Genomic DNA, 18096 nt, shown 5'->3' with positions numbered 1-18096 from the left:
GATGAAGAAGGATTTATAATGAATGTTGGTTGGACTGCTCTCCAGTTCCTGCTCATCCCCGTTTAAAGCCAGTCATCCAGACAGCTGCTGCAGCGTAACAAGAGGTGATTTTAGCTAAAACCACGTCCTCGCAGACTCGATCTCAGGTTTCTTCCGCAGCCTCAGATTCTTTCAATTCCTTTAACTTCTACCAAATCACATCGGCCCAAATAACTCAGCTTTATAAAAACAATTCTGTAGCAAGTTTACATTAATTTTATTATTATTATTAAGACAAACTTTACGGTAAAAAAGAAAATAATAATAATTTGATGAAAAAACACCTTTTTGATAAAAATCAGATTTTCCCCTTTAAATAGAAAATCTGAAGAGAAACAAGTTTGTTCACCTGTGGTAAACTGGTTATGATGTTAGTGGTACAAAGTCACACTGGACATACTGGACTTACTGGACATACAGGACACACTGGACACAATGGACATACTGGACACAATGGACATACTGGACATACTGGACACACTGGACTTACTGGACACACTGGACATACTGGACACAATGGACATACTGGACATACTGGACACACTGGACACAATGGACATACTGGACACACTGGACTTACTGGACACACTGGACATACTGGACATACTGGACACACTGGACTTACTGGACACACCGGACACACCAGACACAATGGTCATGGTGATGAAGAATAAAATAAATACACACATTTTTGTTGCTGAACCGGTGCTTGGCACTTTACTCTTTACTAGAACATCTTCCTGCATTGGGTAGTGGTGGAGCATAAAGGTTTCATTTTTATTATAAAGTCAGATGTGTCACACCACCAAACTAGATTCTCAGAATCTATCAGGTCATCAAGAGGAACAAGCAATAATCAGTCAGTTCTGTTCATCATCAGCACACAGCAGCACATAACAGCGTATCTAGCACGTGTGCTCTGGAACTTTATAGAAACATGATGGAAAAATGGAAAAATTAAACAAAACGATTAAAAAATCTAATTGTTTAGTGAGATTCATAGATTCATACATGATGAAGAAAAGGAAGGATGCTGTTTGCAGCAGATTTAATGTGATAATGTAGATGTCAGAACCAGAGAGAGGTTTTGTTCCTACATGCTGCAGCCTGGTGCAGTTTGGTGCAGCCTGGTGCGGCTTGGTGCAGCTTGATGCCGCTTTTTGCAGCTTGATGCCGCTTGGTGCAGCTTGGTGCAACTTGGTGCCGCTTGGTGCAGCTTGGTGCCGCTTGGTGCAGCTTGGTGCAGCTTAGTGTCGCTTGGTGCAGCTTGATGCCGCTTGGTGCAGCTTGGTGCAGCTTGATGCCGCTTTTTGCAGCTTGATGCCGCTTGGTGCAGCTTGGTGGCGCTTGGTGCAGCTTGGTGCCGCTTGGTGCAGCTTGGTGCCGCTTGGTGCAGCTTGGTGCAGCTTAGTGTCGCTTGGTGCAGCTTGATGCCGCTTGGTGCAGCTTGGTGCAGCTTGGTGCCGCTTGGTGCAGCTTGGTGCAGCTTGGTGTCGCTTGGTGCAGCTTGATGCCGCTTGGTGCTGCTTGGTGCAGCTTGTTGGCACTTGGTGCCACTTGGTGAAGCTTGGTGCAGCTTGGTGGCGCTTGGTGCAGCTTGGTGCAGCTTGGTGCAGCTTGGTGCAGCTTGTTGGCGCTTGGTGGCACTTGGTGCCGCTTGGTGCTGCTTGGTGCAGCTTGTTGGCACTTGGTGGCACTTGGTGCCGCTTGGTGGCACTTGGTGGCGCTTGGTGGCGCTTGGTGAAGTTTGGTGCAGCTTGGTGGCGCTTGGTGGCGCTTGGTGCAGCTTGGTGCAGCTTGGTGCAGCTTGTTGGCGCTTGGTGGCACTTGGTGCCGCTTGGTGCTGCTTGGTGCAGCTTGTTGGCACTTGGTGGCACTTGGTGCCACTTGGTGCTGCTTGGTGCAGCTTGGTGGCACTTGGTGGCACTTGGTGCCGCTTGGTGAAGCTTGGTGCAGCTTGATGCCGCTTGGTGCCGCTTGGTGCAGCTTGATGCCGCTTAGTGCAGCTTGGTGCTGCTTGGTGCAGCTTGGTGCAGCTTGGTGCAGCTTGATGCCGCTTTGTGCAGCTTGGTGCTGCTTGGTGCAGCTTGGTGCAGCTTGGTGCAGCTTGATGCCGCTTGGTGCAGCTTGTTGGCGCTTGGTGGCACTTGGTGGCGCTTGGTGGCGCTTGGTGGCCCTTGGTGCAGCTTGTTGGCGCTTGGTAGCACTTGGTGGCGCTTGGTGAAGCTTGGTGCAGCTTGGTGCAGCCTGGTGGTGCTTGGTGGCACTTGTTGCAGCTTTTTGCAGTTTGGTGGCGCTTGGTGGCGCTTGGTGGCGCTTGGTGGCACTTGGTGGTGCTTGGTGGTGCTTGGTAAAGCTTGGTGCCGCTTGGTGCAGCTTGATGCCGCTTGGTGCCGCTTGGTGCAGCTTGGTGCAGCTTGGTGCAGCTTGTTGCAGCTTGGTGCAGCTTGGTGCCGCTTGGTGCCGCTTGATGCCGCTTGGTGCTGCTTGGTGCAGCTTGTTGGCACTTGGTGGCACTTGGTGGTGCTTGGTGGCGCTTGGTGGCGCTTGGTGCAGCTTTATGCCGCTTGGTGCAGCTTGGTGCCGCTTGGTGCCGCTTGGTGCAGCTTGATGCCGCTTGGTGCAGCTTGATGCCGCTTGGTGCCGCTTGGTGCAGCTTGATGCCGCTTGATGCCGCTTGGTGCAGCTTGGTGGCACTTGGTGGCGCTTGGTGCAGCTTGTTGGCGCTTGGTGGCGCTTGGTGAAGCTTGGTGCCGCTTGGTGCAGCCTGGTGGTGCTTGGTGGCACTTGGTGCAGCTTTTTGCAGTTTGGTGGTGCTTGGTGGCACTTGGTGGCGCTTGGTGGTGCTTGGTGAAGCTTGTTGCAGCTTGGTGCTGCTTGGTGCAGCATAATACCGCTTGGTGCAGCTTGGTGAAGCTTGGTGCAGCTTGGTGCAGCTTGTTGGCGCTTGGTGGCACTTGGTGCCGCTTGGTGCTGCTTGGTGCAGCTTGTTGGCACTTGGTGGCACTTGGTGCCGCTTGGTGGCACTTGGTGGCGCTTGGTGCCGCTTGGTGAAGTTTGGTGCAGCTTGGTGGCGCTTGGTGCAGCTTGGTGCAGCTTGTTGGCGCTTGGTGGCACTTGGTGCCGCTTGGTGCTGCTTGGTGCAGCTTGTTGGCACTTGGTGGCACTTGGTGCCACTTGGTGCTGCTTGGTGCAGCTTGGTGGCACTTGGTGGCACTTGGTGCCGCTTGGTGAAGCTTGGTGCAGCTTGATGCCGCTTGGTGCCGCTTGGTGCAGCTTGATGCCGCTTAGTGCAGCTTGGTGCTGCTTGGTGCAGCTTGGTGCAGCTTGATGCCGCTTTGTGCAGCTTGGTGCTGCTTGGTGCAGCTTGGTGCAGCTTGGTGCAGCTTGATGCCGCTTGGTGCAGCTTGTTGGCGCTTGGTGGCACTTGGTGGCGCTTGGTGGCGCTTGGTGGCCCTTGGTGCAGCTTGTTGGCGCTTGGTAGCACTTGGTGGCGCTTGGTGAAGCTTGGTGCAGCTTGGTGCAGCCTGGTGGTGCTTGGTGGCACTTGTTGCAGCTTTTTGCAGTTTGGTGGCGCTTGGTGGCGCTTGGTGGCACTTGGTGGTGCTTGGTGGTGCTTGGTGAAGCTTGGTGCCGCTTGGTGCAGCTTGATGCCGCTTGGTGCCGCTTGGTGCAGCTTGGTGCAGCTTGGTGCAGCTTGTTGCAGCTTGGTGCAGCTTGGTGCCGCTTGGTGCCGCTTGATGCCGCTTGGTGCTGCTTGGTGCAGCTTGTTGGCACTTGGTGGCACTTGGTGGTGCTTGGTGGCGCTTGGTGGCGCTTGGTGCAGCTTTATGCCGCTTGGTGCCGCTTGGTGCAGCTTGGTGCAGCTTGGTGCAGCTTGTTGCAGCTTGGTGCAGCTTGGTGCCGCTTGGTGCCGCTTGATGCCGCTTGGTGCTGCTTGGTGCAGCTTGTTGGCACTTGGTGGCACTTGGTGGTGCTTGGTGGCGCTTGGTGGCGCTTGGTGGTGCTTTATGCCGCTTGGTGCAGCTTGGTGCCGCTTGGTGCCGCTTGGTGCAGCTTGATGCCGCTTGGTGCAGCTTGATGCCGCTTGGTGCCGCTTGGTGCAGCTTGATGCCGCTTGATGCCGCTTGGTGCAGCTTGGTGGCACTTGGTGGCGCTTGGTGCAGCTTGTTGGCGCTTGGTGGCGCTTGGTGAAGCTTGGTGCCGCTTGATGCAGCCTGGTGGTGCTTGGTGGCACTTGGTGCAGCTTTTTGCAGTTTGGTGGTGCTTGGTGGCACTTGGTGGCGCTTGGTGGTGCTTGGTGAAGCTTGTTGCAGCTTGGTGCTGCTCGGTGCAGCATAATACCGCTTGGTGCAGCTTGGTGCAGCTTGGTGCAGCTTGGTGCAGCTTGTTGGCGCTTGGTGGCACTTGGTGCCGCTTGGTGCTGCTTGGTGCAGCTTGTTGGCACTTGGTGGCACTTGGTGCCGCTTGGTGGCACTTGGTGGCGCTTGGTGCCGCTTGGTGAAGTTTGGTGCAGCTTGGTGGCGCTTGGTGCAGCTTGGTGGCGCTTGGTGCAGCTTGGTGCAGCTTGGTGCAGCTTGTTGGCGCTTGGTGGCACTTGGTGCCGCTTGGTGCTGCTTGGTGCAGCTTGTTGGCACTTGGTGGCACTTGGTGCCACTTGGTGCTGCTTGGTGCAGCTTGGTGGCACTTGGTGGCACTTGGTGCCGCTTGGTGAAGCTTGGTGCAGCTTGATGCCGCTTGGTGCCGCTTGGTGCAGCTTGGTGCAGCTTGATGCCGCTTAGTGCAGCTTGGTGCTGCTTGGTGCAGCTTGGTGCAGCTTGGTGCAGCTTGATGCCGCTTTGTGCAGCTTGGTGCTGCTTGGTGCAGCTTGGTGCAGCTTGGTGCAGCTTGATGCCGCTTGGTGCAGCTTGTTGGCGCTTGGTGGCACTTGGTGGCGCTTGGTGGCGCTTGGTGGCCCTTGGTGCAGCTTGTTGGCGCTTGGTAGCACTTGGTGGCGCTTGGTGAAGCTTGGTGCAGCTTGGTGCAGCCTGGTGGTGCTTGGTGGCACTTGTTGCAGCTTTTTGCAGTTTGGTGGCGCTTGGTGGCGCTTGGTGGCACTTGGTGGTGCTTGGTGGTGCTTGGTGAAGCTTGGTGCCGCTTGGTGCAGCTTGATGCCGCTTGGTGCCGCTTGGTGCAGCTTGGTGCAGCTTGGTGCAGCTTGGTGCAGCTTGTTGCAGCTTGGTGCAGCTTGGTGCCGCTTGGTGCCGCTTGGTGCTGCTTGGTGCAGCTTGTTGGCACTTGGTGGCACTTGGTGGTGCTTGGTGGCGCTTGGTGGCGCTTGGTGCAGCTTTATGCCGCTTGGTGCAGCTTGGTGCCGCTTGGTGCAGCTTGATGCCGCTTGGTGCAGCTTGATGCCGCTTGGTGCCGCTTGGTGCAGCTTGATGCCGCTTGATGCCGCTTGGTGCAGCTTGGTGGCACTTGGTGGCGCTTGGTGCAGCTTGTTGGCGCTTGGTGGCGCTTGGTGAAGCTTGGTGCCGCTTGGTGCAGCCTGGTGGTGCTTGGTGGCACTTGGTGCAGCTTTTTGCAGTTTGGTGGTGCTTGGTGGCACTTGGTGGCGCTTGGTGGTGCTTGGTGAAGCTTGTTGCAGCTTGGTGCTGCTTGGTGCAGCATAATACCGCTTTGTGCAGCTTGTTGCAGCTTGGTGGCACTTGGTGCCGCTTGGTGGCACTTGGTGGCACTTGGTGCAACTTAACGCCGCTTGGTGCAGCTTGGTGCCGCTTGGTGGCACTTGGTGCCACTTAATGCCACTTGGTGCAGCTTGTTGCAGCTTGGTGCAGCTTGTTGCAGCTTGGTGCAGCCTGGTGCCTCTTGGTGGCGCTTGGTGCAGCTTGTTGCAGCTTGGTGCAGCTTGTTGCAGCTTGGTGCAGCCTGGTGCCTCTTGGTGGCGCTTGGTGCAGCTTGTTGCAGCTTGGTGCCGCTCCAATCTGGAAGCAACACCTCATCCTGATGATGTTTGATTGTGATGAAAAAGTAGCATGTTTTTTCAAAGTTCTGGATTAAAGGAAGTTCTAAATATGTAAGGACCTACAGCAACATCTGCACTGATGTGTCCCATCTCTTCCTCTTCATCATCAGTTCTTCACCTTCCTGAAACCTCCCATGGGGCATATGCGATCTTACTTTACACTATAAACAAAATAAATACCTAAAACAGCACAAACCTCAACTAGATTAAACTAAAATAGAACTTCTTGATTTCTATTTTTATCTTTTTATAATTAATATCTGCTGACAGTGGTTTGCTAAAAAATCTTAGAAAATTGTTTTTTTTATTCTTACACCATCTAATTTTTATTTATTTATTTTTTAATATATACTTTATTGATAAGCCTGTCTTAGTTTGGTTCATTCAGGTTTCCAACTCGTTGCACATTCATCAGTCTGAAGATTCATATCAGGTTTATATTTCATTTTAATCTGTTTTCCTTCTTCTTGATATAATTTAAAATATCCATTCTTGTCTTAAATGTGTGAACAACAATTAATCCATGAAGCGGGTCTGGCTCGAGCTCCCCTCTGGTGACTTCTGGGTGGGTGTGTGGTCATCCCTGCATGGATGGACGGACGGACGATGGACGGATGGATCAGACAGCTGTGTACCAGGATAGAATGGAAATTACATTTACAGCCATGTTTACAGTACAGCCATTCCCCGGCAGAGCAGAAGACTCTGAAGGATGTTTTCCTTCCTGGTTCTGGTCCTGATGGAGGTTTTCCTTCCTGGTTCTGGTCCTGATTGAAGTTTTGCTTCCTGGTTTTGGTTCTGATAGAGGTTTTCCTTCCTGGTTCTGGTCCTGATGGAGGTTTTCCTTCCTGGTTTTGGTTCTGATTGAAGTTTTGCTTCCTGGTTCTGGTCCTGATGGAGGTTTTCCTTCCTGGTTCTGGTCCTGATTGAAGTTTTGCTTCCTGGTTTTGGTTCTGATAGAGGTTTTCCTTCCTGGTTCTGGTCCTGATGGAGGTTTTCCTTCCTGGTTTTGGTTCTGATGGAAGTTTTGCTTCCTGGTTCTGGTCCGGATGGAGTTTTTCCTCTCCACGGTCTCCTTGTGCAGCTGAGGATGGAGGACTGAGTCAAGGAGAAGATCTTTTGGTTGCTGGGGAACTTTTTCTGTTATCAGACAAACTGGACTGATCCGGTTTAGACTGAATGGGGTTAAATTAGAATCTAATTTGGCTGAATCGTGTCTTTAGTAGGGAACTGGTGCGGCATGCTATTAAGAAATCGAAGTGAACAGTGAGCAGCGTGTGCAGGAGGTGGAGCCTGCATTTTATTCAGACATCTGCTCAGATCCAGCATTTCTACCTGCAGATACTCCTCCATCACACCATTAGAACACAAACAGAAACGAATATGCTTCACTCCAGCCTTGTTATTCACCATCTGGTCCACAACCTCTGTTCCGGTGTTTAAAGCTGGACCTCCTCACAACAGAAAACACCTTCCCCTTCATTTTCGAGTGAAACATCTCTTCCAGTCGGCTCATGTTCTGGCAGACAAGAAACACTCGTCCCACCCACAACAGCACCCAGCTGTAAAGTTCCCAACCTAAAGATAATGTCCCAAAAACTGCCCAGAGAAAAAGGAAGGCTCTGTTAGTTCCACATCAGAGTAACGTTTCCACCAGACCATCCAAATAACAGTGGAGAGAAAAATACCATGTGCTTTATGTTTTACCAGATATTTCATTGTGATTTTAAAATATGACCTGAAAGCAGGCTTTATAAATTAATGAAGCAAAGTCCTGAAATCCACTCGGGTCAGTTTAGACCACTTCTCTTATCAGTTATCCAGATTCCTTTATTATTCCCACAGCGGGGAAATCGACCGTAGAACAGCTGCAAGACACAGCATAAAATAAATAGTAGGAAATCTAAGCATAAAGCATAAAAATCTAAAAAAGATCAAATACATAAATATAACTTTAATCGTGATTATACTTGGACACAGTACAGAGAGAGGATGTGCCAGCGTCCCGCAGAGGATGGGGCATCTTTAACAGGGATGGCAGCTTAGCCATCATCCTCTTGTTTCCCACCACCTCTACTGAGTCCAGGGGGCATCCCAGGACAGAGCTGGCCCTCCTCACCAGACTGTCCATCCTCCTCCTGTCCCTGTCCGTGATGCTGCTGACATTTTCCTTCAGCTCTGAGATGGGATGTGAGGCACAGAGAGAGAAACCAGACCAAATACAGAAACCAGGATGTGGAATTAAACATGAGTTGTTCAGATCATCCGAACTGTTCTACTAACTAAATATATTTTCAGATTTCTGTCTGGATTATCAGCCAATCACAGGGCAGCGTCTAGTCATGGAGACGTGGTGAAGACAACTTGCTGTTCAAACTGAGCATCAGAATGAGGAAAAAAGAGGATTTAAGAGACTTTGAACATGGCATGGTTGTTGGTCGGAGTATTTACTGGGATTTTCACCCACAACCATCTCCAGGGTTTCCAGAGATGGTCTGAACAAGAGAAAACATCCAGAGCAGCAGTTGTCTGAACCAGGATGCAGCAGAAGACACACCGGGTGTCTCCTGCCAGCTAAGAACAGGAAACCACTTTGGGCCCCTTAGTACCAACGTGGCCTGGTTTAACCAGCACAGCCTACCTGAGTATTGTTGCTGACCATGTCCATCCCTTTATGACCACAGTGGAGCATCTTCTGATGCTACTTCCAGCAGGATAATGCACCATGTCACAAAGCTCAGATCATCTCCACCTGCTTTCTAGAACATGACGATGAGTTCACTGGACTCCAACGGCCTCCACAGCCACCAGATCTCAGTCCAGTAGAGCAGCTTTGGGATGTGGTGGAACGGGAGATTCTCATCATGGATGCAGCCGACAAACCTGCAGCAACTGTGTGATGCTCATGTCAATATGGAGCCAGACTGTTACTCGGATCAGAATGAGTGTTGCTGAATTCTCCAAGTCAAGATAAACTTTTAAACGTCCCGGGCAGAAGTAATGAAACCAGTCATGTTTAAATCCACGTTAAAACCTGGATCCAGAGGAAGCTCTGAATGTTGCAGGTGAAACTTTAAGCTGTGGTGAAACGCTGCAGGAGCGGTGCTGATGAAAGATGATAAAAGATGAAGATTATTGAGCATCCTTTTATTGTTCCACATACATTCAACATTCAGATACATTCAACATTCAGATAACATAATTACTGCTGACACATAGACGTGTGTGAGGTCCAACAGGCCGCAGGACGGGGCAGTAGAAGCTCAGCTAGCATACAGCAGCATGACTAGTGGTAGAGTTAACAGAAAAGAAAGTGTGGTAAATTTATAGCATAAAATCATAATGAAGGTCTCTGACGGCTTCCATTCAGTCTTTAATATGATGCCTTATACTGTAGCTCCACTCAGTGACAGTATGACACATCACAGAACCGCCAGCTTTCATCAGAGAAGACATCATGTAGAACAAAAAGAAAATGAAGAGTTCATAATGTAGTGTGCACTTTGGAAGAAGAAATGCGTGAATAATAGAAACTCTAGGAACATATATGAGCATCTGCAGATAAGGCAGGTAGGACTTGAGTTCCAGGCTTTGGCGTTGAGACATGTGGAGGTCTGCAGCATGGAGAAAACGGGGAAAGCTTTGGTTGCCTCCCAGCAGAGACTCTAATGATACCTCATTACTCACACACCGTTAGGATGATAACATTCATCTGTGTACAAGGCAACATAATGGTCCCAAGAGAAATACCATATGGGAAAGCTGATTCCTGGATTCCTTCTGGAAGCCTCTGCTACGGTGTGGTGTCCTCCAGGGAGGCCTTCCATCCTTCTGACTTCCAGGTAGTAACGGACGGGTAGCAAACATCATGTCTGTCTCACACAGCTCCTCAGAGAGGAGGCATCCTTCAGATAGACACTGCAGGGCCGGGGTACGGCTCCCCACCACACCAGAAGTCCTCCGGCTGAGGGATCTCCAGCAGCCACGCTTCTCCCTCCTTCTTCTCTCCCAGCTGCTCCTGGTTGCCCTTGGCGTCTGTTCCCTCCTCCGCCACCATTTGCAGGACTTTGTAATAGTGACAGTCCCGGCCGTCATCTGGATTGTACGGTGGCGCCAGGATATCCAGGAAAGCTGCGGGGCCCTCCACCGCATCGATCTGGTGCAGGTTGTCCCGTAAGGGAGTGAGGAGACACGGCCCGCTGCTCTCCGAGTACTCGATGGCCGATCGTGGCACAGAGCGCCACACGGAGGTCATCTGCAGCGGGGCCAGGGGGGGGTGGAAGCTAGGTGGGACGGAGCTCATGGTTAAACTGTCCTCCACCTTGTCGAAGCAGCGGACGTTCACCTTCCCATACAGGACCTGGACAAAAGACAGGAAACACTCAGGAGGAAGGAAATAAACACAGGAGGAAATAAAATCTGTCTGCCATGTGCACGCTTCCTGCCGTGTATGTTTAACAAACAGCTGAGCTCAACACGTCCAGACGCATTAAAACTGTCCCGCATCAGCGCGCTCAGCCGGGACTCAAACCTTCAGCATCGCCTCATCCTTTCCACCGATGCAGGGCTAGGGCGGGCCGATGTGTGGCGCTGTGATGGGCTGTACACGAGCGTGCCGGCTCTATTCTTTGTAGTAAACAAGAAGAGTCGAGTCTGGTTGAATCTGTAGTGATGTCATGTAAAAACATGAAAACCTCTGACAACATTACAATTTCCCTCTGAGATGAAGGATCTTTCATCAGGACTTTGGTCTTTATCATGAAGAACCGGGAAACAAAGGAGAAATGGACAACTCTAGCCTCGTACTAGAACTCTAACATGAACTCTACATCAAGATAAACTAAACTGTCAAATCCTCTGCTCCTGTAAAATGATATGGATATAATGTAAAGCCTGAATATCACCCAGCTTCAGACCTAAAACCTGCAATATGGTAGTTTTGGCATTAAGTCACTTCTTAAAAAGTCAGGCTGATAACCAAAACAATTTTAACTTGGTGTCTTTCGATGAGGCCAACATGGCCGATACGGACTCCCAGAGGAGTGACACAGTCCAGAACCGAGGTTCCGGTCTGTGGGCTGGCTCCGAGGGGACCCACCCAGTAAGTCTCTGCACTTTACCAACAATGTCAAGATGCAGAGCAGCAGTCCCACCTTCAACCGGCCATGTGGAAAAAGACTGAAATGTGATGCATCATGAGTCTGAAGACTGGCTGCTGGTTTACCATGACCAGTATAACTGACTGGTAACAGAAATCACAGGAACCTGTGAGGAGGCCCCGAGCCCTGTCTGATGGGATGATGCTGCATTAGTTTGGTGTAATCTAATAAAACAAACCAGTTATGCTTTAATTTTTAGTAGAGGGTCCTTTATGTTTTTCTTTTCTCATTCTAACACGTTATCAGTTGGTTTTAACAAGTTATTTTGGGTTTTCTGTGTATTAAGTGATTAAAAACAGAAAAACCAGGTGATGTATTGTAGCTCTGTATTATGGTCCCTGGACCAACATGTCTGCTGTGTAAAATGATGGAAAAACCTGAAGCCCAGGTCCAGACTCATCTGGTGTCTAACCAACATAATACAACAGCTCTGATGTGCCCAAAAACTCATCCAGGTCCAAGTTAATGTCTGAGTCTGGATGTGGAGGTTGGGGTCAGGAGACATGGAGGCTCCACCTTAAAACCAGGTAAGACGCTGTGATGGAGGCAGACTTTACCTACAGCTGGCTCAAACTAAGATTTCTGGAGGTGTGATGTTAGAAACATGAAGTAAAGACCTTCAGCATCCCGTTCATCCCCGGGTGGTCGTGCAGCGGGATGGAGGCGCCGGTCCTCAGCAGAAACACCCCCATGCTGAACACCTCCGTCTCGCAGATGTGCATGTAGGTGACAGGGGGGTTCTGGAGCCCCGCTGCCCCGGACCTCGGCTTGTTTTTCCGGGGAGCAATTTTCAGGTCGGCAGCCCTGACGGAGGTCACCAAGGAGATCAGTTCATTCAATTTCTCCGTCACCACTTTACTGTCCCCGTTGGCCGATGACTTGGAGCATTTAAAGGTGATGTTGGCCTGCTTTGCTATTTTCTGGATGAGAGGAGTTTTGTTGTCTCGCGGCATTTTGAAGAATGAGGAAAAACAAACAAAAAAACAAACAAACAAACAACAACTAACGATTATCAGAGTGTCTTTGGCACTGCTCCGACCACAAAAAACACCTTTCAGAGCCTTCTTCGTCACCAGATGTCCCTCACGGGTTTTCGGTCCAGGCTAAAGAAGGAAAAAGAGCGACTTATATGAAAATATAAAATAAATCATGATTATTATGTCTAATTTCACCGCCAAACGCTGGCCTCCCACCACTCATTTTCCACCGTATCGCCTCCTCTTCGCCCACATTCACTGAGTCTGCGCGAAAACGAAAGGCCGGATGGGATATGGAGTTTCATCACAAAATCTAACGGTCGTCTTAAACACGTTAACATGGATAGTCTATTGGATAATCATCCGATCCTATGTCGTAGAGAAAATTTTGTTCTTGTGATGGGATAACTGGTAAACTTATGTATCCCAAACTAAAAATAAATTCTAAGCCTGCATTTAATTGAGACTACATTACCCAGAAGTCTCTGGGAAGCCACAGCGTTTCAGAGGGGAAGGCCAGATAGGCCATTGAACTCTCCGCAGCCCTCCTCTGACCAACATCATATCCTTCATCATTAGATGCCGTCCACGTAGTCCTCTCACCTCTTTCATCTGATATTATAATGAATTACATATTTATTTTATAGAATCAGCATTTCAGACCACAAACAAGTGTGTCTGTGACATTTTTTATGTTCCGTGTGTGCGCTTTGCACCTCTAGAGTTAAAAACACTAACAAAGTTCAGATATATAAGATATGCACACGCAATAAAGGTTGAAAAAAAGAAAACAAACTATAAATGTTGCTTATATAACTTTTTGTAAACTTTAATGTACATATACTTTATGTGCATAATGTTCACCAAAGAGCACCATGATAACAATATAACAAATAAATAAATATGTCTGAACTGATTAAGCCAGTTTATTTCTTCAAGAAGACCACACTGTGTTGTGTAAAGGGACATTGCATGCTAACATAAAACAATCAGCCCGACTGAAGCACAGTGCAGGAAGCACCATGATATGGGGTCGATTTGCTGAGCCCAATACACTCGACAGACGCTTACTGTGACCCTGAATGTTAAAGTAAATCCAGAGAATGTCTACAAACTGAAAAGTTACTTCAAACCTGCAGGGATTTGGTATATTAGACTGAGAAGAGCTGTTCCCATCAAACAGCCCTGGACCTGAAACCTTGTCTCAGCTAAAGAAGCTCAGTGAGAAAAGCACAAAACTCCCTCTTGCTCTGATCTTCAGTTAAAACCATAGTTTGTCTGATAAAGGAGATTTGACTTGTTGTAAAAGGTTTATTTACTTTTTCCATTCACACTGGGATCGTTAAACATTTTAATGTTTTGTTTTCTGGTGTTATTATATCAGAAACGTTGCATTTTTCCATACACATACATATACAGCTGAAAGACAATTAGCACATGTCGTTCCAAAGCCACTATTTATTTTCAATATCTTGTTTTGCCATTGGAGAAATGGAAAATCAAGTTCTATTCTTTAGTTAGTTGTTTGCTGTGTGTTTATTGTTCTTCGGTGTCATCTCTGTGCTGAGCTTGTAGAGCTGCGATCTCTGTGGAGCAGGAGGAAGTGAACACGGTTAACCCAACAACACAACACAGGGCTGAGTCACCCACATCCCAAACACTCTGCATCTGACTGTGCAAGTCACTCAGTGTGTTTGTGTGCATGTTGCATTATGTATGATGCATCACTCTGTGTGAGGAGTGACGGAGACAGAAAAAAGCTAAATGCTCTTGAGAAATAATGAGGACAGTTCATTACAGGTTCACTCACAGACACGCTGTCATTGCGCTGGAAGATGAGAGTGTGTTGCTTAGAGACCTGTCTTCCTTAAATGAGACATTTGTAAACTCATTTCATTCTTTCTGAATCCCAGAAGGTCCCATAGACCAGTTGTCCACCAGCAGAACGTTTATTCACCGCTTCCTCCTGCTCCCAGGTGGTTGAAGTTTAACCTTTGTAGATCATAATGGACTTTTTTTGTCCCCTCAGATGTTTTTCTTTCAATTTTTGGCCACCATTTTGGATGTGTTACCCCATATGGGATCATTTCCTTTCCAAGAGCTTTTTCTTGAAAGTCAACAGGACACAAGGGACAAAATTACTACACTTTCAGGTCAATGGTGATAAACAAAAAAAGTCTCAAAAAACTGCAATAAAAACATTACAGATCATCATATTATCAACTTTTTTGCGTAAATCTTTCAATAAAGTTCAGTTCTTATCAAAACTGCTAATAAGGAAACCTCCATCAGAACCAGGACCAAGAAGGACGGTCATGTTCCTGGACTGGTTGGGGGTGTAGAGGACAGGAAAGAGGGGTCAACCAGCAGCAGAACTCTAACCAGGGATTCCTGCTGAGAAAGAACAAAAGAAACACAAATAAACGAAACAACGTCAGATTTTTGCAAGGAGAATAAAGAGGGCAGAGTGGAGCCCAGTGCATCATGGGATGTCTCCCAGAAGCCTCAGTCTATAGCAGCAGGACTAACGGATGGATCAGGGTCACCAAGCCAGACCTACTATAAGATTTATCAGGAAGGACAGTTTAAAGATGATCTGAAGGTACAGAAGGTCTGATACCTGAAGCCGGTCTGATACCTGAAGCCGGACTGGGATCTGGTTCCACAGAGAGGGTCTGATACCTGAAGCCGAACTGGGATATGGATCCACAGAGAGGGTCTGATACCTGAAGCCGGACTGGGATCTGGATCCACAGAGAGGGTCTGATACCTGAAGCCGGTCTGATACCTGAAGCCGGACTGGGATCTGGTTCCACAGAGAGGGTCTGATACCTGAAGCCGGACTGGGATCTGGATCCACAGAGAGGGTCTGATACCTGAAGCCGGACTGGGATCTGGTTCCACAGAGAGGGTCTGATACCTGAAGCCGGACTGGGATCTGGTTCCACAGAGAGGGTCTGATACCTGAAGCCGGACTGGGATCTGGTTCCACAGAGAGGGTCTGATACCTGAAGCCGGACTGGGATCTGGTTCCACAGAGAGGGTCTGATACCTGAAGCCGGACTGGGATCTGGTTCCACAGAGAGGGTCTGATACCTGAAGCCGGACTGGGATCTGGTTCCACAGAGAGGGTCTGATACCTGAAGCCGGACTGGGATCTGGTTCCACAGAGAGGGTCTGATACCTGAAGCCGGACTGGGATCTGGTTCCACAGAGAGGGTCTGATACCTGAAGGTTCTGCCTCCCGTTCTGATTCTAGAACCTCCAGGAACCACCAGTAACCTGCAGTCTGAGAGTGAAGCTCTAATGGGAAAATCTGGAACTCTGAGATCTTTAGATTCTGTTCTGGATTAACAGAGAGCCGATGAAGAGAAGATAAAACTGGAGAAACGTGATGTCTGATGATGATCCTCATCAGAACCCTTGCTGCAGCATCTCGGATCAGATGGAGACTTTTCAGAACAATAATCCGGAATTACAGCAGCCCAGTCTGGAAGGAAGAGATCCATGGACCAGTTTTCCTGCATCATCTTTCTCATGAATATGACATTATAGCTTATTTGGTCATTCATGGGAAATACAGCCTGAAATGAGTTGTCATTTAAGATTATTGGTACTGAAAAGAAATTGTACCTTGATTTATTGGAGACGAGGGCAAAGAAAAGGACCAGACGTTTTCTCTCAATTCTGGAAAAGGTGAAGGGCTAAAATCATCTAAATGTACTGTTAATAACTATTTCCTCTGTCAGTTTGGTTTAACTCATCTAAGTGTAAAAATATTCAGATGTCAGTCCACATCTCTCCATCCTGAGCTGAAGCTGCATGAAACAATATTGTGTGATTCATGTGTTCACTGAGGACACTGTTGTAAAGACCCCTGTTTGTCTGGGACCTTATTTGCATCTGATGCTGGTCCTCGCATATAAAGCCAACATTATTCTCCTTCTGTTTGAAATGTGCATGACTGGCATTGCAGAGAAGTCAGGCTAGCTTCATCATACAGTTACCAGAGCCACTGCCAAGGAGCTCTGAAAGGAGAGTGCATGGCACATGCACCTGATACACATATACACATAACGCCTTTAGCTATGATGTGGCTAGTATCATTCACAGAGACATAAAATGTGATGGAACCAGCATTTTCACTGACAGAGACATATTCACAAACACACCCAGACATATTCATGCTCACATTCCTCCATCTTCTACAATTAGCATATGAGGACAAAGAGACAATGATAACAGCTGCTTATAGGCCACTCAGTGGCCTTTGTTTCCTGTCAATACGCAGCCTGTTCTCTGACATCAGACTTGTCTTTATTTTGCATTGAGAACATGAGGAGTCTTTGATTTGTTGTCCCCTGTGCCCTCACAGAACCAGGGCCTCATTGAGAGAGAAGCCAACTCTGTAGTCCATCAAAGAATGTCAGCAACTGGAGCCAAGATGGAGGAAAGTCTGCATAGGTGGTGTTCAGGCCACTTTAGTTTGTTTAGTGTGTTCATCACAAGCAGCAGCTGGAAATAAAATAAAATTAAATAAAATTAAATAAAATTAAATAAAATTAAATAAAATTAAATAAAATTAAATGTTAGAAATGTATTTGCTGAGCTCTTAAGTAAGGGATAATGCCTGACGAGATGGCCATTATCATAAATTAATGGACAACACAGAGGCATGAACCGTCTGACGCGAAGCCCCTGCTTGGTCCATTAAGAAAGAAAATAAATAAATAAATAAATTATTAATGCGTTAATGTTGTCTTTCACCAGTAAAATCATAAGTTTTTCACAAGAAGCGGCTGAGTGGACTATTTCGTTGTGACGCGTTGCCAAGGTAACCGGCTCTGACACAGAACCTGCAGCTCCATCGGCTGCAGACGTGACACAAACATTTCAGAGGGTGGGTGCAGCTCTTACAGCTTGTGTGTGTCCAGAGGATGATGCCACATTTTGTTTCAAACAGTCAAAGTCCACAGATTCCTACATGTTCAATAAGCCTGCAGGCGGCTCTGATCTGGCGCGTCTGCAGCCCGGCGTCTGAGTTTCTGTTGCCACGGTTACCAACTACCGTTTAATCAGCGCAAAAATTTACAGCAATAAGGCTATTTGGCCGGAACTTCTTTCATAGGTGTTTATTATCACTTTTAATGGACACCCTTCAGCCAATCAGAATCGAGTATTCACCCAGACCATGGTATAAAGGAGTTTATTTTTTCTTTTGCATGTGTTTGATTTGTTTGAGTTATCCATTATCTTTGTATTCTTTTCTTTTCTTTTCTTTTCTTTTCTTTTCTTTTCTTTTCTTTTCTTTTCTTTTCTTTCATTGTAGCAGAATGAAATTAAGAAAAAAAGGGAAATTTTGGGAAAAATAAAAACTAAAAGCAATGTGTTCTAATGTAAGATAAGACTGAGAAATTCAGGTATTATAGCAGTTAGAAAAACTGTAGAAAATATGACAGTAAAATAAGCTGTTACAATAAAAAATTGCAATAGAGACAACAAGAGAATCACATGAGACACACCCCAGATGGCAGGAGTTTTTCACTCATTTTGTTGTGAAGCCTCTAAAAAAGCTCCTTCACAAATCACTTAACCCGTTAGATGAGCTCCACCTGCATGCAGTCCCATGAGCCCACTGAAAGTTCTCAGAGTCTGGACCAGCTCTGATGAAGAGATCATAAAGACCAAGGAGACCTCCACACAGGACAGGGACGAAGAACAGATCAGAGTTGGTTCTAAAAATATCTGAAACTCCCACAGAGCTCCATTAAATCCATCATCAGATGGAAAGAAGAAACCACAACAAACCTGCTGAGAGACGACCAGAAAGCCCAGACAAGGAGGACATCAATCAGAGAGAAGAGACCAAAGGTAACTTCGAAGGAGAGACAGCTGGATCTGTCTAGAGGACAGCTGA

The 18096-nt window shown here is 47.9% G+C and overlaps 2 protein-coding genes across 2 annotated transcripts; both read right to left on the bottom strand.

The window, feature by feature from the left end:
- Window positions 1-444: 444 nt before the first annotated feature.
- LOC121632199 (proline-rich protein 36-like) lies at window positions 445-6186 on the bottom strand. The gene is made up of 7 exons (XM_041973444.1): window positions 6107-6186; window positions 5274-6002; window positions 4687-5205; window positions 3924-4575; window positions 2474-3715; window positions 1687-2385; window positions 445-465 (listed from the first exon to the last, which is right to left on the bottom strand). Exons 1-7 carry the CDS (start codon window positions 6184-6186, stop codon window positions 445-447), a joined length of 3942 nt encoding a protein of 1313 aa, XP_041829378.1.
- Window positions 6187-9175: 2989 nt separating this feature from the next.
- Window positions 9176-12432, bottom strand: adoa (2-aminoethanethiol (cysteamine) dioxygenase a). The gene is made up of 2 exons (XM_041973266.1): window positions 11820-12432; window positions 9176-10403 (listed from the first exon to the last, which is right to left on the bottom strand). Exons 1-2 carry the CDS (start codon window positions 12153-12155, stop codon window positions 9951-9953), a joined length of 789 nt encoding a protein of 262 aa, XP_041829200.1. The 5' UTR covers window positions 12156-12432; the 3' UTR covers window positions 9176-9950.
- Window positions 12433-18096: the final 5664 nt, after the last annotated feature.

Source organism: Melanotaenia boesemani, chromosome 21, assembly GCF_017639745.1.
Source record: "Melanotaenia boesemani isolate fMelBoe1 chromosome 21, fMelBoe1.pri, whole genome shotgun sequence".
In the NCBI taxonomy this organism is placed as follows: Eukaryota; Metazoa; Chordata; class Actinopteri; order Atheriniformes; family Melanotaeniidae; genus Melanotaenia; species Melanotaenia boesemani.
This window is presented reverse-complemented; position numbering and strand designations above follow the sequence as displayed.

Coding starts and splice junctions, on each gene's coding strand:
- adoa (XM_041973266.1), bottom strand. CDS start 12,155: ATGCCGCGAGACAACAAAACTCCTCTCATCCAGAAAATAGCAAAGCAG. Junction 10,404..11,819: donor GGATGAACGGGATGCTGAAG/GTCTTTACTTCA, acceptor TCTTTTGTCCAG/GTCCTGTATGGGAAGGTGAA.
- LOC121632199 (XM_041973444.1), bottom strand. CDS start 6,186: ATGCCCCATGGGAGGTTTCAGGAAGGTGAAGAACTGATGATGAAGAGG. Junction 5,206..5,273: donor GCACCAAGCGGCACCAAGCG/GCACCAAGCTGC, acceptor AGCTGCACCAAG/CGGCACCAAGCGGCATCAAG. Junction 4,576..4,686: donor GCAGCACCAAGTGGCACCAA/GTGCCACCAAGT, acceptor AGCGCCACCAAG/CTGCACCAAGCGCCACCAAG.